Source organism: Bombus affinis, unplaced genomic scaffold, assembly GCF_024516045.1.
Source record: "Bombus affinis isolate iyBomAffi1 unplaced genomic scaffold, iyBomAffi1.2 ctg00000166.1, whole genome shotgun sequence".
NCBI lineage: Eukaryota > Metazoa > Arthropoda > Insecta > Hymenoptera > Apidae > Bombus > Bombus affinis.
Window position 1 is genome coordinate 249,940 of NW_026108879.1, and position 19,271 is coordinate 269,210.

Here is a 19,271-nt window from a genome sequence, read left to right on the forward strand (position 1 = left end):
CCGACGGTGAACTATTCAAATTGGGGTCTTTGGTTTCCCTTCAGGAAAACACAAGTCATCAGGTAGACCAGTCGAGAAGTCGATAATTACAGGAAGAGAATGAAAGTGATCCTGGTAACGCTTTTGCTTGAAATATCCAGCAAACAAGAGCCCTCTATTTGTATAAAATACTCGGAAACAGTGGTCTATTGCTAGTCTCCTTTTTACCCGTTTTGCTGCTCAATCTTCGACTAGAGTCCTTCCGAAAAATGATCGCTACTTGTGTGCCGTATTATGGACAACAGGTCCTCCCTCATTCCAATTTGCTTGATCCTCACCTCTGGAGCCAGTTTGCGTGCTTCTTTGCCTATGCTCGAAGAAAAGCCCAGTTCTCCGATTTTGTCCTCTTCTTTGGTTAAATCTTCTTTTACCCTCGATTCACTTGATTGTTTGATCGTCGACGATCTATCTATCACGTTACGATGTACCTTTATAAATATTGTCGATACAGACGTTGCCCGACTCTGCGCACGCGCTGCCACAAGTATATCCTAGTAGTTTACATAGTCACGGTGCTGCCTCACCGTTTTCCAGCACACTGGTGTTCCCTTCTCGCCACCACTTCAACTCTGCTTTGGTTATGTATATTTATATGTAAGGTATTCCTTACCCTTTTTAGCTCCTTTTCTCTCCCTTTACCGCTCACGACAACGTGGTTTCACACGGACAATCTGTGGAGTTGCCTCTGCAGAATCAGTTCTCGTACAACCGGTTTACCAGATTAATTTTATCCACCAAAGACCTTCGAATATAACTGCCGACTCTCTATTGTCTGATTCTAATCTCTGCGTTTGTTGATGTTTTGTTCACTGTATGTTGCGTGCAAATCCGCCTAACGTTCTGTAACTGAAGTTATACGAAAGTGTTTAAAAGTCAAAGTGAAAACGAAGTAAAATTGTGAAGTGAAAACGGTCGTCTCTAGTCAGATCGAGGTGGTACTAGCGACTGATATTCCCCCATTTGCTGCAGCTTTTAGCAACATCGATCCGGACCTGGTAGGCTCCCTCTGTTGAAACTGGCCAATCAACGATTCGCTTACCCCACTACTAGTATACAGCAATCATATTGGGGACACGTCGAATGTATTTACGTTTGAGGACAAAACGTCGATATTTACTGGGCCACTGCAACCTTAGACAATGCGACTTTTTACATAATATTTTACAAATCTGCGTGAAAATATCAACAGCGGTCATGGAGGAATCTGGTAGAATCTTTATTATATAACATCGTACAATGTCTAAACTATAATTTCGACAGACGCGAGCTACGTTCCACCAAATTCGAATCACCGTTATAGTGCTCTTTACGTTTATTTTGGTCGATTAACTATAATCGCTTTACTTAGACATTATTATAGACATTACTTAGACATTGTATTATAAAAACTAGTCTAATTTGGACCATTAACGTATTAATTCTTGAAACGATGACAACATAGAATTTCGTTCTTAAGTGTACAATTGTACACGCCTTCAGTTCACACGAACTGATACCAGAATCATTCTTTCCTCTCGTTCCATCATTGGACCTTATGCCTCATAAATTGTTACCGTAACGTATCACGTAATTCATAATTGCACGGCTTAAGCATTTTACTCTTGCTTTCTGGGTAACAGTTTCGACGTCACCCAAGTATTATTTATTGCAGGCAATAGATTAGATAATACATGATTCGGACTGAAAACAGGATTGCAATAACAAATGATAATTATTTACAATCTACTTGGATGAAAAGATGCAAGCTTTGAATATCATTTCTTTTGCAATTATGCGACGATTGAAATAATATTTGCTTTGATCGGTATCTAACGTTCACAAATCGACCTTCTCATTTTTCTTCGTTCGTTAACCGACCAAAGTCCACGTTTGTTTCTTCTATTTCTCCGATGATATTTAGCGAACATGAGCGGTCAGACTCGTGTACTTCACATTCAGCGTCATTTAATTCAGTCGGTGAATGGTAACGCGTTATTACCCTGTGAAATTGCAGCAGGTACAGTCTAATACGGCATAAATTATGGAAATAGTTCGCACACTGATGTGGATTTGAATCATACGATTTCTTAGTATTGATTCTCTAAGTTTGATTATAATGTATGTTTATTGCTGCGTCTAGTTTATTGAAAAGTACACATTTTTATGTGACAGAAGATCTGTAATCATACGATTTGCGTAATTATCGGAGAAATGAATCAGAGTATCTTGTGATTTATATAGATAGCTAAAATTAAGGCAGTCGTTATCGTTGTATATGAAGAATATTATTATCTGTTAGGGGATGATGAATGATTTGAATGAATTCGTGGAAGATCTAAATTAGTCGAGGAAACATTGGCTTTGGAACAATTTTCCTATATTGTCTTGTTGCCAAATAAAACGTGCATTGTACAGGTTGGAAATTTTTCCTGAAATTAATGATAGTTTTGTCTCAAACTTTTTTTTAAACCTAGTATAATGCAATATTTTCTACAGTTGCATAAACGTGACATTTGGTACACGTGATTCACGCATACTTTCCGCCGACGCGAGTTTAGTCTGTGTTGCAATTTTTTGCAGTAATACAACACTTGTTCGAGGCTGTGAGTTAGCATAGCTTTTGCTGAATACTTATCGTCTACAAACAAGAAAGATTTTTGCACACGTCAAATACGTCCGTGACTTTCATCACGATATGGAAGATTCCGACTTTTCTTTGCATACGCAAAACGATATCAGAATATTAAAATCCACGAATTTCCTTACACGTGATAAACGTGTGCCTCGAACGGCGCGTGATAAAATGATGATAGAGGTCATGAACGATCGAGGGTAGCATGAAATGAACTCTAAGTTCTATAACTAAATCGGCACACATGAATCGTTAACGTAACTCAATTGAGAAGAGAGCGTCGAATCGTCTAGAAACACTCGTACTCCTGTTCCAAAAGCGTTAGTGCCAAGAAGGTGCGCTTTGTCGTTCAATTATTATAAATAGAATAATGCTCCCAACCATCCGTTGTATTATCGCGTTGTTAAGTTACTTGTAAAGTCTACCGATTCTTTCGAATATCGTTTTAAGGCTCTTAGTTTCCATATAGTACTATTTTTGCAAGCATTTGTAAAACGTTATCGATGAAATCCAAGATTATCTTATTTTTGGAATCTCGAGCGATATTTAAATCGCTCGAGATTACTCTAAATATATTTTGACATAGTAAAAATAAATTTTAATTCAAATTTCCCGCATAACGCCACTTTTTTAATTGCTAGTTTCCATCTGAACACGGAAGATGGCAGGACGGTTCCTAATCAATACAAATTGATTGTTTGATGCGTATGAAGCTGTTTTACCTTTCCCTACGATAGTGGCGCTGCGTGATATTCTCAATGTTATCATTCATCATATCGATATAATGTGGCGTTTACACTTTGGACACTTTTTGAAGCGACTGTGTTGTGTTTGAATGCGATCTGCGATTTAAACGAAGAAAGATTTCTTGCAAAAGGTACACAATATCATCATATTTTTGTTTGTATTATTCTTTTATACTGAACTTTTCCCCTGCATAGAAATGAAGAATTTGTAGGTTATGTTATTTATTGTATTTACATATATCGCGTAGTATGAAAAATATATAAATCATATGTATATGTTTTTACTTGTATGTTGGAATATATTACTTAATTTTTGTTTAAACATTGTTACAGTTGGTTGGGCGTCGTGGCAAAATGTTCAAGGCTTCGGAGAACCTCCTACAGTAAAGTCACAAATTTTGAACCTTATTAGGTCCATACGAACGGTGGCATGAAGTAATTACATACAAATTATTTTAATTCGTTTGATAATAAATTTAAATATAACACAAATATGTTGTTTGTTGCAGTTCCATTGATATTCCTAAATATCGTAACAATAATTGTGAATAATTGGTGCTTGGGTGAAAGAAACGATTGATGGTGTAAATAAAAGGACAATGAGCTGTGAAAAGTGATGTACATAAACGCAAAATTACATTCTTTTATTTTTACTTTTGTATCGAAGAGTAAAGTATTTTTTATTATATCGTGTTTCAGCATATTTTTGTACTGCAAGTATTTTAAAAGATAGCAGTATTTATATATGTTGTTTCTACCTATATCACTTCTTATTTATTTTTATATTATTTTATAAGCTTCCAATTGTTTAATTATGTTGGATACGTTTTACATATTTTTCTAATCATCGTAGTGAAGACAAAAAATTCTTCATACGATAATGCAGTAATACACAACAAACCTTTTATCATATCAAAATACATATATTTCCATATATACTTAAATATTTATCTAAAATATCATGCATCATTTCGAACTTTTTAGAATATTTCTTTCCACATTATCTAGCAGTTCCTGTTCCATCTGCACTAAACATCTGCTTTTTCCTACACTAAACAGCATCTACTTACTTCATTTTGCCAATGTCTACAAATAAACTTGAAACAACCGTCGAAATTCATATTGCAACATCAACTCTATAAAAGGAAGTTTGTCATGCGACATCAACATGTAACTGTAAGTTGCAATTTAGTTCCATTTTTTTTTATCGACGCCAACAATTGAAAATCTCATACTTCGTTAGGAGAATCGTCAAAGAATTGAATATCTTTTTACTTTTATTTTTTTTTTCGAAATTCTATTTACTCAAGACACGTGCTCGGAACTTGTTTCATTTTCTCAATTAGTCATTTACATTTTATTCTTGAAAATACGGGGAAATTCATGGTGAAGAGATATGGCGAACTTCCGCTACAGGACGTCTCTTTCCGTTAAGTGTCTTCGAATGTACTCTCTCACGGGTAATTTAAATCATAAATCAACAGACGAACGTACTGTAAATTATGTTCGACTTGGTGTGAGGTGTAAGTAGTTGGACAGGATGCTCATGTCTGTTTGTCTTCGTATCTTCATAGACGACGCGATGGCGCACGCGGGAAGCCAATGATTTTCTCGTAACTTTCTCCCCTTCTTCGCTTTCTCGGGGTGGAAGTAACACATATATACATACACATCTCCGTGCAATCAATAAACAAGTGTCATGTTGACTTTGCATTCTGTCATTAGCTACCAACAACTCAATTTTTGTCACATTTCAGCAACGTGCAACAAATTTCCTAATTTCTTAACTTCTTATTGCCAACTTTAAAATCTTATATCTATCTTTAAAGGATCAATTTATTTTCCTCGAGTTATACCTTGAAATATAGATACATGTCTAAAATAGATTCACTAAACACGGAAAATCGCCACTGAAACGCACATTTGTTTACGTCCGCTTAATCATATATTCAAAACGATAAATAGAATGGTTTAACTATTTCAATTTCCTCCGTTAGATTTAATTTATAGTGTCCATTAATCTTGGACGCCTTCGCGGTCGATTGGAACGGAAATCGTGAGGCGATATAACGACTGGATCACTTCTGGCTGATCTCCTTCACCGTAATAGTCATAGAAGTGATAAACACGTTTGTGCAATCGAATCCCTGCCATTTACACAATTTCTGAGCACGTATGGGCCCATCAAAATTGCACCGCTTTTTTCTCTCGTGCAAGTTCCACAGTTGCAAGTACGACCTGCATTCCCTGGACTCTTTCGTGTAATGCTTGTCCAAGTTACATAACCGACCCTCATCAGAGAATCTCTCTTTCCTTCTTTTTTTAATTTTTTCTTGCGAATGGCTGAAGCTGCTCGATTAGCTGCGCTGATACACGGCAGTGCCTATTCCATTTTTCGTAGAATACAAACTTGTTGCGTAACCTTTCCAACTTGTATGCGCACGTGCGTGCTGAACAACGTGGAATGTATATGTGTGTTCACAAGATACCAGAAACCATTAGAACCGCTAAAGATATAATTTGAAGAAAAGAGGAAGAGGAAAGAGATATTCCTGGAACTTTCTTGATTTCTTCCGTTTTTCTTTGTTTTTCTTTTCAAAACCTGTGAGAGAATGTTGTGCAAGTTTGTTATCTATCGATCATAGTTGTTTATGCAACTCATCAACATGTTTATCGACGCAATTGAATAAATAGACTTGAATAAAAATGTAGAGATTTTCTTCGCTCATCAAATACTATATTATGATTACTGTATTTTAGGTATTTTCTATATTTATCTATTGTTACGTCCAGTGACTCAGAATCCATTCCCCGGTCGAGGCGGCCATTAGCTATGCAAATATAATTAGCTGGACCACAATAATCCTAAGGAACTATTATAAAACTAAACATTTATATTTTACCATTAGGGCCCTTAATTGTTATAAAATATATGCAAGTCGAGACGTTCCTTATGATTATTACTGCACAAGGTAAAAATGGGAAGGTCGGGGTTTTTTTCACGTTCAACGTTCCTTTCCACCCACAAGCGACCTCACTAGGCGACCAACACTCAGCAATAGTTTTCCTCTGCGATAACATCGTCACCGAACTTCACTGGTTTCTGCCTTCATTCGGAAAGTGAGGGAAATTGGCGTTACTGTTAATTGGTCAATTTCCATGTTGGTGGTTAGGGAAGGGTGCTAGTCGCCCTTAAAAGAAAGTTCGAGAAGAGGAAGCGTCGTTCGTGAGAAAATAGATTTCTCCTATTTTCTCGTAGTTGGGACGAGGACTGTTTGTCGGTTTGAAGGACTTTAGTTAAACAGATCTTAAGATTTATAGCAGGTCCTCGGGCTAGCTGAACATGTACTGTGGAGACGCGTCGACATCTGGTAATCATCTTACTCGAAGAATAGAGTCTGCGTGTGGCGAGCCACGGGACAGAAATCGTTGAAATGCTTACCGTCGTGCCCCGTCCTAAGTATTTCTTTTAAGGAGAGCTATAGAGTTACTTCATGCCTTTGTTAGACAAAACGTTCATCCCTTGACCGCGGCTACGTTCGGCGACTGGTTGTCGCCTCGAGCCCAAGCTCACTATCATAAACCTCGAACAATCGGAGCGACATTTGTTTAATCTAAATTACGACATTACGGTATTCCCGAGAATCCAAGGAGAGGTTCCGGTGTTTTTCCATCTCCGACATGTATATACATGAAAAAGAGTACTCGATAAATTTCGTCATTTGTTTAGCTATTTCATATATTTCCTTTGAACAATCAGATGAATATGGAAGATGATAGTTTCACAGTGTATAAAGAAGTTGTTTGGTAGTGTTTGAGCAACGAAGAACATCCTATGAAAGGCTCCAAGCCTTTTCACGCAATATCTCCTCCACGTTTTTACTATTAACGCCTTCCGCTCTCTCGATAGTATTTTTTTTTTTATTGTCCACGATATCTCGCCGACATCAAATATTTATTTTTCTTCTGTAATGTGTTACACGCTCTCTTGCGCAAAATCAGCTCGATTAAACACAACGACGTTAGCAGGAATACGGAGAAATATCCAGCTTGATGATTTAATTTAGCTGTAGCATAGCGTTCGCGACTTATTCTTCATTAAGGCGTGTTTAATTGCACCAGGCTCGCATTGTGTCCGAGACGCTGGCTGATTACTTAATTCTAGCACACGTTACTCAATTGCTAATTACCCGAGCCGCGGAACTCCTGGCGATCCTAAATCGAAATTGTTTCGAAAGCCACAAGAATTTCCTATTTCATGAGAATTTCCATATTATCGATTTAATCATACCGCTTTCAAACAGTGCAATAAGATCATCATAAAAGACAGACATTCCCATTGAACATTATGGATTTCATAAGGCAGGCACATCAGCTCTTCTAATGGAGGAAATTCTAGCGCCTGACTTCAATAAGTCTGTTACGTGTACCGATTGCACAAACAACGAAATCTGAACACGCGTAAGCGATTTCACGAGGCGTATCGCGGCTCGTTGTTCAGCGTCTAAACGTTTCCATTGGCTACGGACTTACGTACGTCGAGTCACAGTTGAAAAATTTCCTGTAAATTTCTGATAACACGGAATACTATCTCGTCGAATTGATTTATAAAATTCGATTGACGTTAATAGTAGAAATTTTCTGATCGGTTATTATTTGTTTTTCAAAAATACATTATCCGAGATAAAATTGAAACCTCGAGACAAAATTTCTGTCAACACAAGATACTATTTCGTCGAATCGTCTGTAAAATTCTAATGACGTTCGTTAGAAATCTTCTAACTGATTATTATTTGCTTCTCAAAGGTACGACATTATTCGGTAATAATTCAAAATCAAGAGTACACTACGTGCGCACGTAGTAGAGTCTCGCTTATTGATAGCGCGCCTATTGATAATAATTCCTCTCTCATTTTCGATAATAGGCGAGAATAGGCAAAATTTAATTAGAATTATCGGAACTTTAATTATTGCACTTACGGAGTTTTATAACAATTATGGATTTTTATCTATTTTCAAGCTGAGCTAACGGTATATGTATAAGAGGATAACAAAGAGATGACGATATTCTTGCGCGCACTTTAACAAGCAACTTGAAACGACTTGGATACTATGGACCAACAGCGATCTAATGAGATTTTCGCTGCTTATACCTTCACGTACGCTATATAAAACCGCCATCAATAAAAATTCACGATTCACGGAAAGAAAGAGAATATAAAGGAGTGCATTTCTGCCGTGTGAAAAACGTTAACGGCGGTGCTGGGTGACCTCGTTAACCGAACACGTGGATTTTCGTGGTAATACCTTTTTCTATCGTGCCTGCATAATTCCACCGTAATGAGTGGCTTTGATGCTTATAATTCCACCGGTATCGCTTCCGATAGCAGAGTTTCCAGCTAACGATACTTCTCTTCGCTTTGACCAAATGTTTCATTCCATCATAATCCTTAACAAAGTCAATGTGGAAATTTCATCAGAGAAGAGAACCTTGAAATTTCTTAATTCCGTAGAAAACAGTATCAATTGTGCGTTACTAAATTCCTACGCGAATAGGTACAGTATCGTAGAAAATATGAGTAGGAGGAGCTTGAGTGAAACTTTGGTTGTTAATGGCATCGATAGTAGATGTGTCGCTATGTTTCCTTTGAGTTTAGTGTTGCAAAAGCACCAAGATTATAGGAATTTAGAGAGGATTATCCGGACAAAGACGACTATATAGAGACAGCCTTAACGTAGAGGAAGGAAATAATAATGACCCGAAAAATAATTATCATTAAATTAAAAATAAAGCAAACAAATTACATCTGTACTTAAAAACTATCTATTTATATCTTAAAAAGGTCTAGTATTTACCGCGTAACCGATAGTTAGACTAAAAAGAAAATTCATAATAATCACTACTCTTGTTGTTGTTACACGAGACAATCTCACCTTAAGATATTTAACCAATTTCATAGCAATAAAAATAATGGTTGGAACGAAAATGTCCTAAAGGATGTAACACAATTGAAGGATATTCAAAGGAATTGTGCGAGCATTTTATGCGGTTAATTTAATCAAGTAGGCGCCGACATAAATCCAGGCGAGCGCATTCTCGCGAATGTCGTGGAAAAAGGAATACTCTCGAGTATTTCAGGCACTATAGGCAAGGGTCTTTTGTGAGCTGCATAATAGTAAAAGCATACTTGATAATTGGCGTCCCTCGATCCACGAAAGACAATGCAAACTCGTGTTTACACACGAACATGTACACAATTCTTTGGCAAAGGAATTTAAGCAAATTTATGCCTGTAAATGATAGTTCACGCGAATTGACGATTCATCGCCTCTCGAGCGCAATTGATATCGTTCCAAGGTAGCCATTGTTGACTCGTTACATTCTCGAAATTTCTCTCCCGATTTTATCGCCTTAGCAATGTGTACGTTGGCAATAATGCACCTTTTTCCAAAAAAACATGTCGTTGGGGGCCAATTAATCTGACGTCATTCAGCTTTGAGACAATTTACGATAAGTGTAGTAGGTGAAATACAATTCAGTAGGGTCGTAAAGCGTTAAGCAAGGTCACTAATTGATCTAACTACAATTAAGGCCGTACGTAAGAGTCTGCCCCAGATTTTAAAAATTTATATCATCGCCAGTGGTTCAACGACGTGTCATAAAGTTGGAGTTTTCAATATAGAAATTACTCGAAAATATTATTCTGTTTTTAAATAAATAAACTTTTTGGAAATAGAATTTTGGGAACAGAAGTAGAACTGCAGAAATAGAAGCAGGATTTCATTCACTTGGACTCTATTTGTTGGAAGGAAGTTTTATTTAATATCCAACTAACTGAACTTTTGTCGATTGAATTCACTTATCTACTATTTTACCCACTCGAGATATTCAGAACGGATGAACACAAGGTGTAATGAAACTGTTCAAACTTTGAATCATCCCTTAAACTCGAAGTGTCTCGTTTAATTCGACAGAGAGCCGGTAAACCGATCTCCGGCCACTTTAATCATCCAACAATTTCACGCTGGGATTCGCTCGAACGCCGCTATCTTTCCCGGTTGACGCGAAATCTCATTCGAAGATGGAAGAACCTTCAACCGTGTGGAACAGCAGTTGTATTTTCGAGCTATCGCGGGGTGACGCAATCGCGAGGAAACACGTCAACGGGAGTCGTAAATTCCCGTTACGATCCTAATGATCGACGCCGCGAGTAGATCGATCCCCTGATTTCCGTTAAGATAATAGGGGTGGTTGAATTAATATAACTCCGTGATTGGTAGGGTTATGATCATATTTTTCTCCAACAGCTTCGTTTAATCACACACAATAGTAACGTCGTTGAGTCTGAAGATTGCCTGGATCTTGCTCAGATTCTGACTGCCAATCTGAGAGAGGAAGGCTCGTGGGTCGTAGTAGATGTGGCGATTGATCAGATCCAACTTTGACTGAATCGAATCAACAGGATCAACCGAAAGATTGAATGAGGAGACGTCGACTGCTTGACTCCGACTGTTTGACTTGGGTGGCTTGCACTGACGACTGACTCGAACGACTGACTGATTCGTACTACTCGAACGACTAACTCGTACTACTACGAACGACTGACTCGTACGTCTACCTGTGTCAATGACGATGGAGGTTTTGAACGAAGTAAGCTGATTCGTTGTTCGTACTTTCCGTTATGAACATGAGGACACAGATCCCCGTTACCATTAGCTAAGACGTTAACGGTTGAAGTTGGGATATGGAAGCATCCTAACGGCATGACTCGTGGGAAAACCCAGATGTTTCTAATCTCTAAATGCCTGATTTTCCTTGTCATATAATTAACAATTTTTCCCGTCATAACTACCAGCTTACTCCGTAATATTTAAGAACGTTCAATAAACCTAAGGACCTTTTAAGTACCCGCTATAAACCGAAAATGCTTGCAGGATTCAAGGTTTCTGCAAGCTAATGAGAATCGGTTTATGGTGGGCCTTAGTTTTATTGAGGGTTCTCTAATGACGTTTGGGTCTGGACGGTCAGACATTAAAGTACGTCGCGCGGACCTCTTCACGCGACGTAACATCCTCCCCCCGTTGAGAGAATCCCGATCAAAAGTCCATGGATGGTATCAGGGGGAACTTTCGTCTGCGTTCTCCGCTGTTCGTGGTTGTCCGGGTTCCTCCGATTCCGGTTGACAGGGTAGTGGAATCAATCGTTTGACGCCGCGATCCAGGATGCTCGTCGCTGTCTTCACCGTGGCTGTCCGTATAATTCCGTCGGCTCCTGGGTGGACCTTAATGACGCGGCCCAAGGGCCAATGCATAGGTGGAACGTTGTCTTCTCGGAGAATTACGATTGTGCCCTCACGAATGCCATGTTTGCCCTTGTACCATTTGCTACGGCTGGTTAATTCGTTGAGATATTCTCGGTGCCATCGACTCCAAAATTCCTGCTTAAGCTGATGGATACGTTGCCAGTTAGATAAGTGGCTTGGTTGGATTGTCCTAAGATCTCGTTCCCGAATGTTGGTAAATGTGTCGCCTAACAAAAAATGTCCGGGAGTGAGGACTGGGAGATCGTTAGGATCTGTTGAGATGGGAGTAAGTGGACGGGAATTCAACATCGCTTCGATCTCAATAACCAGAGTATTGAGATGCTCGAAGGTCAAGAGTTCCGTGCCAACGGTGCGAATAAGATGCCGTTTAAATGATTTCACCGCGGCTTCCCATAAACCGCCAAAATGTGGTGAATTCGGAGGGTTGAATGACCACTGTATCTGCCGATCGGTGAGGAAGGTCTGCACCCTTTCTTGATGGTCGTCGGATTGTAATAGGAGGTGAAGTTCTTTCAACTCCCTGTTTGCTCCGACGAAGTTAGTTCCGTTGTCCGAAAGGATGGTCGCACAATGTCCTCTCCGAGAGATAAACCGGCGGAGCGCGGCAAGGAATGCGTCGGTTGTCAGATCGCTCACTAATTCGATATGAACGGTTTTGGTAGCCAGGCATATGAATATGGCGACGTACACCTTTACCCTTCGGCGATTACGATCCCTTCTCTCCTTGACATAGAACGGGCCGCAATAATCAACCCCGATGTTCGTAAAGGGCCGCGACTCGGTGATCCGTGACTCCGGCAGGTCTCCCATCAGATATTCTACTGATGGTGGATTGGCTCGGCAACAACGGACGCAGTTCTTGATGGTGCGCCATACTTGGCTTCGGCCGTCGACAGGCCAATAACGTTGTCTAATAGCGTATAGTGTGGCCTGGGTTCCGGAATGATGGTTGCGTCGATGCTCCTGGTCGATAATGAGCTCAGTCACTGATGATTTTGGCAGAATGATCGGATGCCTTTGGTGGAAGGGCATCTGTGAGTTAGTGAGTCATCCTCCGACTCGTATTATCCCTTCATTGTCGAGGAAAGGATTTAGGCGTTGGAGTTTCCCTCCCACGGACGTGGTCCGATCTTTTTGTAGTGAGCGAATCTCCTTCGAAAAATGGATGTTTTGTAGGAGTCTAAGCAATCTATTTTCTGCCGAAATGAGCTCATCTACTGTTAGAGATACTGCCCGGCTTTGCTTCTGTCTCCATCGAAAGCAGCGAGCGACGACTCTGGTTAGTTTTGACCATGACGAGTATTTTTCTAATATCGTATGGTCGACTGGGTTCGCTGCCAGGCAGGGTGACCTCTGTTGCTCAGGAATTTCGCCCGACGTAGTTGGGTTCCATGTTGGCCAATGCTCTTCGTTTTGCTGGAGCCATTATGGTCCATTTTTCCAAATGGACGGGCGCAGGAACTCCTTGGGCGTCTGACCTCGTGAGATGAGGTCCGCTGGGTTGTCGGCGGTGGGTACATGACGCCAATCGGAGAGGTTAGTCTTGAGTTGGATCTCGGCTACTCGGTTCGCCACAAATGTTTTTAACATATGCGGCGAGGTTTTGATCCACTGGAGCACGATGGTGGAATCAGTCCAGTATACGATCCGAGAGATCTCGATCGTCAGGGCTTTCTGGATTGATGCGATCAGGGTAGCCAGACGGAGTGCTCCGCTCAGTTCGAGTCGTGGGATCGTCTGTGTTTTGAGCGGAGCGACCTTTGACTTCGCGGTGAGTAGATGGGATTGGATGGAGCCGTCGGAACTAATGGTGCGGAGATAGACGCAGGCTCCGTAAGCCTTCTCGCTGGCATCGCAAAACCCGTGGAGTTCCATCCTAGTCGCTGCTGGTATTACAGCTTTTCGTGGAAACCGGACGTTGTTTATCAACGCTAATTGGGTGTAGTACCGGCTCCATTCCGTATGCAAATCCGCGGGAAGTGATTCATCCCAGTTGATCTTTAATGACCATATATGTTGCAAAATAATCTTTGCTCGAATTATCACTGGAGCTAGCAATCCTAATGGATCATAAATTCTGGCGATCACCGAACTTATTGATCGCTTTGTAACGCGTGGGAGATCAGCTAGGGTATCGACCGAATAGAGGATTGAATCAACTTGGGACTCCCAAAAAACCCCGAGGGTTTTTAGGGTCTGAGACTCACCTAATTGTAGCTTCCGGCATTTGTCTTGTTCGGATAGCCCCTTCAGTACGTCCGAATCGTTGGACGCCCATCCTCTAATATTGAAGCCGCCTGATTGCAGAAGGTCGGTGAGCTCCTTCCGAATCGACAGTACCTCTTCCTTCGTATCAGCTCCGGTGAGGGCGTCGTCTACGTAGAAGTCTCGCTTTAATACCAGTGATGCTCGCGGGAATTGGTGTCCCTCGTCGTCTGCCAATTGTTTCAGACACCGTATGGCCAAGTATGGAGCGGCTGACAACCCAAACGTCACGGTGTTAAGTTGATAGGAGTCGATCTCACCGTCGGAATTGCGCCACAGAATTTGTTGATATTTCCTATCTTCTGGGCGTATCAATATCTGGCGATACATTTTTTCAATATCGCCAGTTAGAACATACTGGTGAGACCGGAATCTAAGTAGGATGTCGAATAGATCCTCCTGCAACTTTGGTCCGGTGAGCAAAGTATCGTTTAGCAATACTCCAGTGTTGCTTGCCGCTGATCCATCGAACACAACCCGGAGCTTAGTGGTGTCGCTTGATTCCTTGATCACGCTGTGATGTGGCAGATAATACTCGTGATTAGCGAGGTGACCAGGGTCGATCTTCGTCGCGTGAACCAAGTCTATGTACTCTTGGATCACATTACTGTACGCGATTTCGTATGAGTTATCGCGTTGGAATCGGCGGTGGAGTGATGCGAGTCGTCTCATCGCTAGTGCCTTGGTTGATCCAAGGGATGGGAGCTGGCTGTGAAATGGAAGGGCGACAATGTATCGTCCTTCGCTGGTGCGTCGGACGTGATCTCGGAAGTGTTTTTCGCATCGTCGCTCTGCCTCTGAGAGATGTTGAATCGGGGGTCCTTCGTCGATTTCCCAAAACCGCGCGAGATCAGCTTGCAGAGCCGTTGTGGAGGCGTGGAATGCATTTGTCGCGATTTGGTAAGTTGGACTCCCCCCGATTACCCAGCCGAATCGGGTTTTCTGTAAACGCAGTTCCGGCTCGTCTGGTCGCGTCAGATTAATCTGTCCGACGCACATCGAAGCAAGTGTCGTACCTGAACTCAGTAAGACATCGATCGGACCTGGCACATGAAATCGTGGATCGGCCAGATTGATATTCTTTGGTATTTCCAATGTCGAGCGATCGATGTGTTGACTTGGGATCAGGGTCGAGATAGCCGGAATGACGAGGAACGTTATTGTACGTTCATAGCTGCCGTCGGTTGACGTGATCGTAGCCGTTATGTATCGCCTTGCCGTCGTCGTTAAAGTATCGAGAACCCCAATTGGGACCGAACACTTCTTTTGTTTTATTCCAAGGGAATCGGCTAGTCTTCTAGTAATGAAGTTCATGCTGGATCCAGTATCGAGCAACGCACGGCAACGAATAGGTTGCCGTTTGTCGGTCAGCATGTTAACTTGTGCTGTAATTACTAGGTCATTGCACAATAATTTGGGATCTGATGGTCGGGTTTGATCGGTCCTTGTTGGGGTTCGGCGTGCCTGGCGTCAATTGTGTGTCTGTCTCGGACTGGTTGATGGACTTGAAGTCCGTGAAGTCCTTGGGTTGTGCTTCCTTGCGACCTTCCGAGTCTTTGACGGGGATGTCGATGATCTCCTGCTGGAAGGGGAGGAACCTTGATCTGAATTGGAGGAAGTCGACCTTACCTTTTGCCTGTCCCGATGTAGCATTGTATGATGGCGACCTCCACACACCCTACAAGACCCGGCATGACAATCCCGAGTTGTGTGTCCCGCACTCAGGCAGTTCAGACACAGGAGTGCACTTTTGACCTCCTTCAAGCGTTCACTGACGCTTTTGGCTCTGAAGGCGTCGCAATGCCAAATGGAGTGTTGGCCCTTGCAAGAATGGCAGGAATTCTTGACCCGGGATGCGGTGAATGTCTGTCCTCGTGTCTTACGCTGTCGGATTCTTTTGGATTGGTCCGGTGTTTTAATTTGTTTGATATCGGAAGGTGAGATGCCTGTGAGCGCTAGATTCTCGAGGTAATCTAGCAAATCGGTGTATTGAGGCACCTCCTTGTTGGTCAAGGTTAGCTCCCATTGTTGCCTGACGTAATCGGGTAGTTTGGAGCTGATGAGATTAAGAATGAGGCTATTCGGATGTACGGTTTGTCCCAAACTGCTTAGTGCGTCGAGGTTCTGTCTTACGACATTGGCCAAGTCTCTTAGGGCCATTGGAGAACAATGCGTCAGCTTTGAGTAGTCAATGATTGCAAATCCATGGCATGACACGATGCGTCGCGGACAATCGTACCTCTGCTTGAGAAGGCTCAGCGCCTTCGGATAGTTCTCCTCATGGAAAACTAGAGAATTCACACAACTCGCGGCTTCCCCTACTAAGGAAGCCCGCACATAATGGAATTTTTGTAAGGTGGTTAGGTGAGAGTTCATGTCGATAGTCGAGTTGAATGTGTTAAAAAATGCGTTCCAATTTTCGAATTTCCCGTCGAATGCTGGTAGCCGCATTTCTGGTAAATGCATTTTCGCTTCGGGAAAATCGGTGCCCTTTGATGGCGGCGGGATTGAAGATGGCTTTCCTTCCCGGAGATGCTGTATTCTCTCGTCCAGGGAACTGTACTGTTCCGACGCTACGCGTTCCTGAACGATATCCTCGTCCTCGATGTCGTCCAACTCGTCCTGGAGTGATAGGAATCGTTTCCACCCGGTTTTGAGTAGGGCTTGAGATGATCTCAAATATGCAAGATCTTGCATGCCTGACTGTTCGTATCTATCGATGCGGTCCCTTATAGTCGTTAACGTGCCTTCGAACAATTTATCACGTCGTTTCCTCAAGTTGTTGATCTTAGCTGGGGTCGGCATGATTCGGGATGTGGATCGACTTGAAATCTTCTTAAATTGATTACTCAGTTACGTCGGGACGCTGCCTGGTTGCGTGCCTCGACCAGTGTGTATATCTTTTGAAGGTGTTGCTCCTGACGTCGCTGACCTTAATGGAGTGATACACTTCCGCTGTTGGATTCAAAGGGAACACGTGGCACTGTGTGTGGACACTTACTTGACACTGGCACGTGATCCGGCTCGAAGGACCATGTATTTTCGAGCTATCGCGGGGAGACGCAATCGCGAGGAAACACGTCAACGGGAGTCGTAAATTCCCGTTACGATTCTAATGATCGACGCCGCGAGTAGATCGATCCCCTGATTTCCGTTAAGATAATAGGGGTGGTTGAATTAATATAACTCCGTGATTGGTAGGGTTATGATTATATTTTTCTCCAACAGCTTCGTTTAATCACACACAATAGTAACGTCGTTGAGTCTGAAGATTGCCTGGATCTTGCTCAGATTCTGACTGCCAATCTGAGAGAGGAAGGCTCGTGGGTCGTAGTAGATGTGGCGATTGATCAGATCCAACTTTGACTGAATCGAATCAACAGGATCAACCGAAAGACTGAATGAGGAGACGTCGACTGCTTGACTCCGACTGTTTGACTTGGGTGGCTTGCACTGACGACTGACTCGAACGACTGACTGATTCGTACTACTCGAACGACTAACTCGTACTACTACGAACGACTGACTCGTACGTCTACCTGTGTCAATGACGATGGAGGTTTTGAACGAAGTAAGCTGATTCGTTGTTCGTACTTTCCGTTATGAACATGAGGACACAGATCCCCGTTACCATTAGCTAAGACGTTAACGGTTGAAGTTGGGATATGGAAGCATCCTAACGGCATGACTCGTGGGAAAACCCAGATGTTTCTAATCTCTAAATGCCTGATTTTCCCTGTCATATAATTAACAATTTTTCCCGTCATAACTACCAGCTTACTCCGTAATATTTAAGAACGTTCAATAAACCTAAGGACCTTTTAAGTACCCGCTATAAACCGAAAATGCTTGCAGGATTCAAGGTTTCTGCAAGCTAATGAGAATCGGTTTATGGTGGGCCTTAGTTTTATTGAGGGTTCTCTAATGACGTTTGGGTCTGGACGGTCAGACATTAAAGTACGTCGCGCGGACCTTTTCACGCGACGTAACAGCAGTCAAACAGTGTATCAACGGAATGCTAAATCAAAGCTTTCGAAAGTGACTCTTATCGGTATAGTCACAATTTACGATAATGTGTTACGCACAGACAATATAAAAGTTTGTCTCGAATGAAATACGTTCTTCATTAGAAAACAATTTAATAGATAGACTCACGAAAATTCCCACCTGGAACTCGTGAACTGTTTTTCAAAATACACCTAACATTCTTGTATGTTTCTAGTATTTTTCCAATTCATCGTGATATCATTCTTCGCGAATTCATATTGCTCGCATTCTAAAAAAACACTTACCAAAATCCTTACATCTGCAAGGAAACGTGCAATCGAAACGTGTAAATCTCAGCTCTCGCTCATTTTATGATCGCTCTATATTTTTATTCGTGGTGTACGTATACGCGTGAACCTTGAAGCGAGATACAGTTTGGCCAAACGAATTTGACGAGACGCGTCTGGAAAAGGAAAAATAATTTAATAAAAACCGGTTGACTATAAACCCTTTTATAACACGGTTTCAATCACAAGCTGGCCAGATTGGATATCACGTTACAATGGTATTTATTCCCGATGATGACCCGTTACGACGACCGGATCCATACGCGACAAGACAGAGCTAGCACCTCGTAAATCGAAGCCCAAGACATTTAGGATCATATTAAATGAGGCTAAGTGCGATAGCGGCCGTGATAGGATTAAACAAGATATATACAGTGGCCTGGCTATCTAAAGCTTGTGTATAATGTGTGTCCACATTTTTCATGAATTAATACATAATAAAGCGGAGAGACCACTTAGCGTCTCGTAATTTTGGCAAAAGTACATCGTAAACACTGACGAAATATGATTGCATAAAGAACAGAACCTGCTAATTTCGAAAAAAGTTTCGTGTACGTTTTGAGTGGAATTTCAAAACTTTAAGAATGTAATATAGTAGGAAACAACAATAACGAGGACAAAGAATATTTTTTCCAAGCCACTTTTACGTGGAAAAATAAATTTCGATCGTTATTCGATGGTTAAGTATTCGACAATCTGGCGAGCTGTAAGTATTCGCATTAAAAATAACGAGATGAAACTCCAGGAATACGAAGGTACGGGAATGCGTGAAGAAAACGTTCGTTTAATCAATTTACTAGCGTCCATGGCAGCTGTTACTAAAAGCCTGTTGTTCAATCTAGCAACGTGAATGGAAATTACAATTTAAAACGGGTAAAATACTTCTGGACAATCTCTTCCTTTCTCTTTTTCTTTCTTTCTCTTTCTCTCTATCTTTCAACTCACGGCTGCA

At 41.6% G+C, this 19,271-nt stretch overlaps 3 protein-coding genes and 2 long non-coding RNA genes across 6 annotated transcripts; 2 read left to right on the forward strand and 3 right to left on the reverse strand.

Annotated features, from left to right (window-relative positions):
• Nucleotides 1-251: 251 nt before the first annotated feature.
• Nucleotides 252-4,030, forward strand: LOC126927602 (uncharacterized). Of its 2 annotated transcripts, none has more exons than XR_007715676.1 (4): nucleotides 252-1,246; nucleotides 3,292-3,527; nucleotides 3,730-3,831; nucleotides 3,906-4,030. It is a non-coding gene; the product is annotated as an uncharacterized LOC126927602 (long non-coding RNA). The 2 variants fall into 2 exon arrangements; XR_007715677.1 differs by having other exon boundaries at nucleotides 252-1,034.
• On the forward strand, nucleotides 2,127-3,262 carry LOC126927610 (uncharacterized). The gene is made up of 2 exons (XR_007715693.1): nucleotides 2,127-2,433; nucleotides 2,515-3,262. It is a non-coding gene; the product is annotated as an uncharacterized LOC126927610 (long non-coding RNA).
• A 7,483-nt stretch (nucleotides 4,031-11,513) lies between the features above and the next one.
• Nucleotides 11,514-12,752, reverse strand: LOC126927596 (uncharacterized). Its single transcript, XM_050743648.1, has one exon. The coding sequence runs from the start codon at nucleotides 12,750-12,752 to the stop codon at nucleotides 11,514-11,516; it is 1,239 nt and encodes a 412-aa protein (XP_050599605.1).
• A 393-nt stretch (nucleotides 12,753-13,145) lies between these two features.
• LOC126927597 (uncharacterized) lies at nucleotides 13,146-15,359 on the reverse strand. The gene has a single exon (XM_050743651.1). The coding sequence runs from the start codon at nucleotides 15,357-15,359 to the stop codon at nucleotides 13,146-13,148; it is 2,214 nt and encodes a 737-aa protein (XP_050599608.1).
• A 20-nt stretch (nucleotides 15,360-15,379) lies between these two features.
• Nucleotides 15,380-16,790, reverse strand: LOC126927598 (uncharacterized). Its single transcript, XM_050743652.1, has 2 exons — nucleotides 15,663-16,790; nucleotides 15,380-15,589 (listed from the first exon to the last, which is right to left on the reverse strand). Exons 1-2 carry the CDS (start codon nucleotides 16,788-16,790, stop codon nucleotides 15,380-15,382), a joined length of 1,338 nt encoding a protein of 445 aa, XP_050599609.1.
• Nucleotides 16,791-19,271: the final 2,481 nt, after the last annotated feature.

What these genes read in the sequence shown, in the direction of transcription:
- LOC126927596 (XM_050743648.1), bottom strand. Translation starts at nt 12,752, where the DNA reads ATGCCCTTCCACCAAAGGCATCCGATCATTCTGCCAAAATCATCAGTG.
- LOC126927597 (XM_050743651.1), bottom strand. Translation starts at nt 15,359, where the DNA reads ATGCTGACCGACAAACGGCAACCTATTCGTTGCCGTGCGTTGCTCGAT.
- LOC126927598 (XM_050743652.1), bottom strand. Translation starts at nt 16,790, where the DNA reads ATGCCGACCCCAGCTAAGATCAACAACTTGAGGAAACGACGTGATAAA. An exon ending in GTCATGCCGGGTCTTGTAGG is followed by an intron (nt 15,590 to 15,662) that starts GTGTGTGGAGGT and finishes CCTCCAATTCAG; the next exon opens with ATCAAGGTTCCTCCCCTTCC.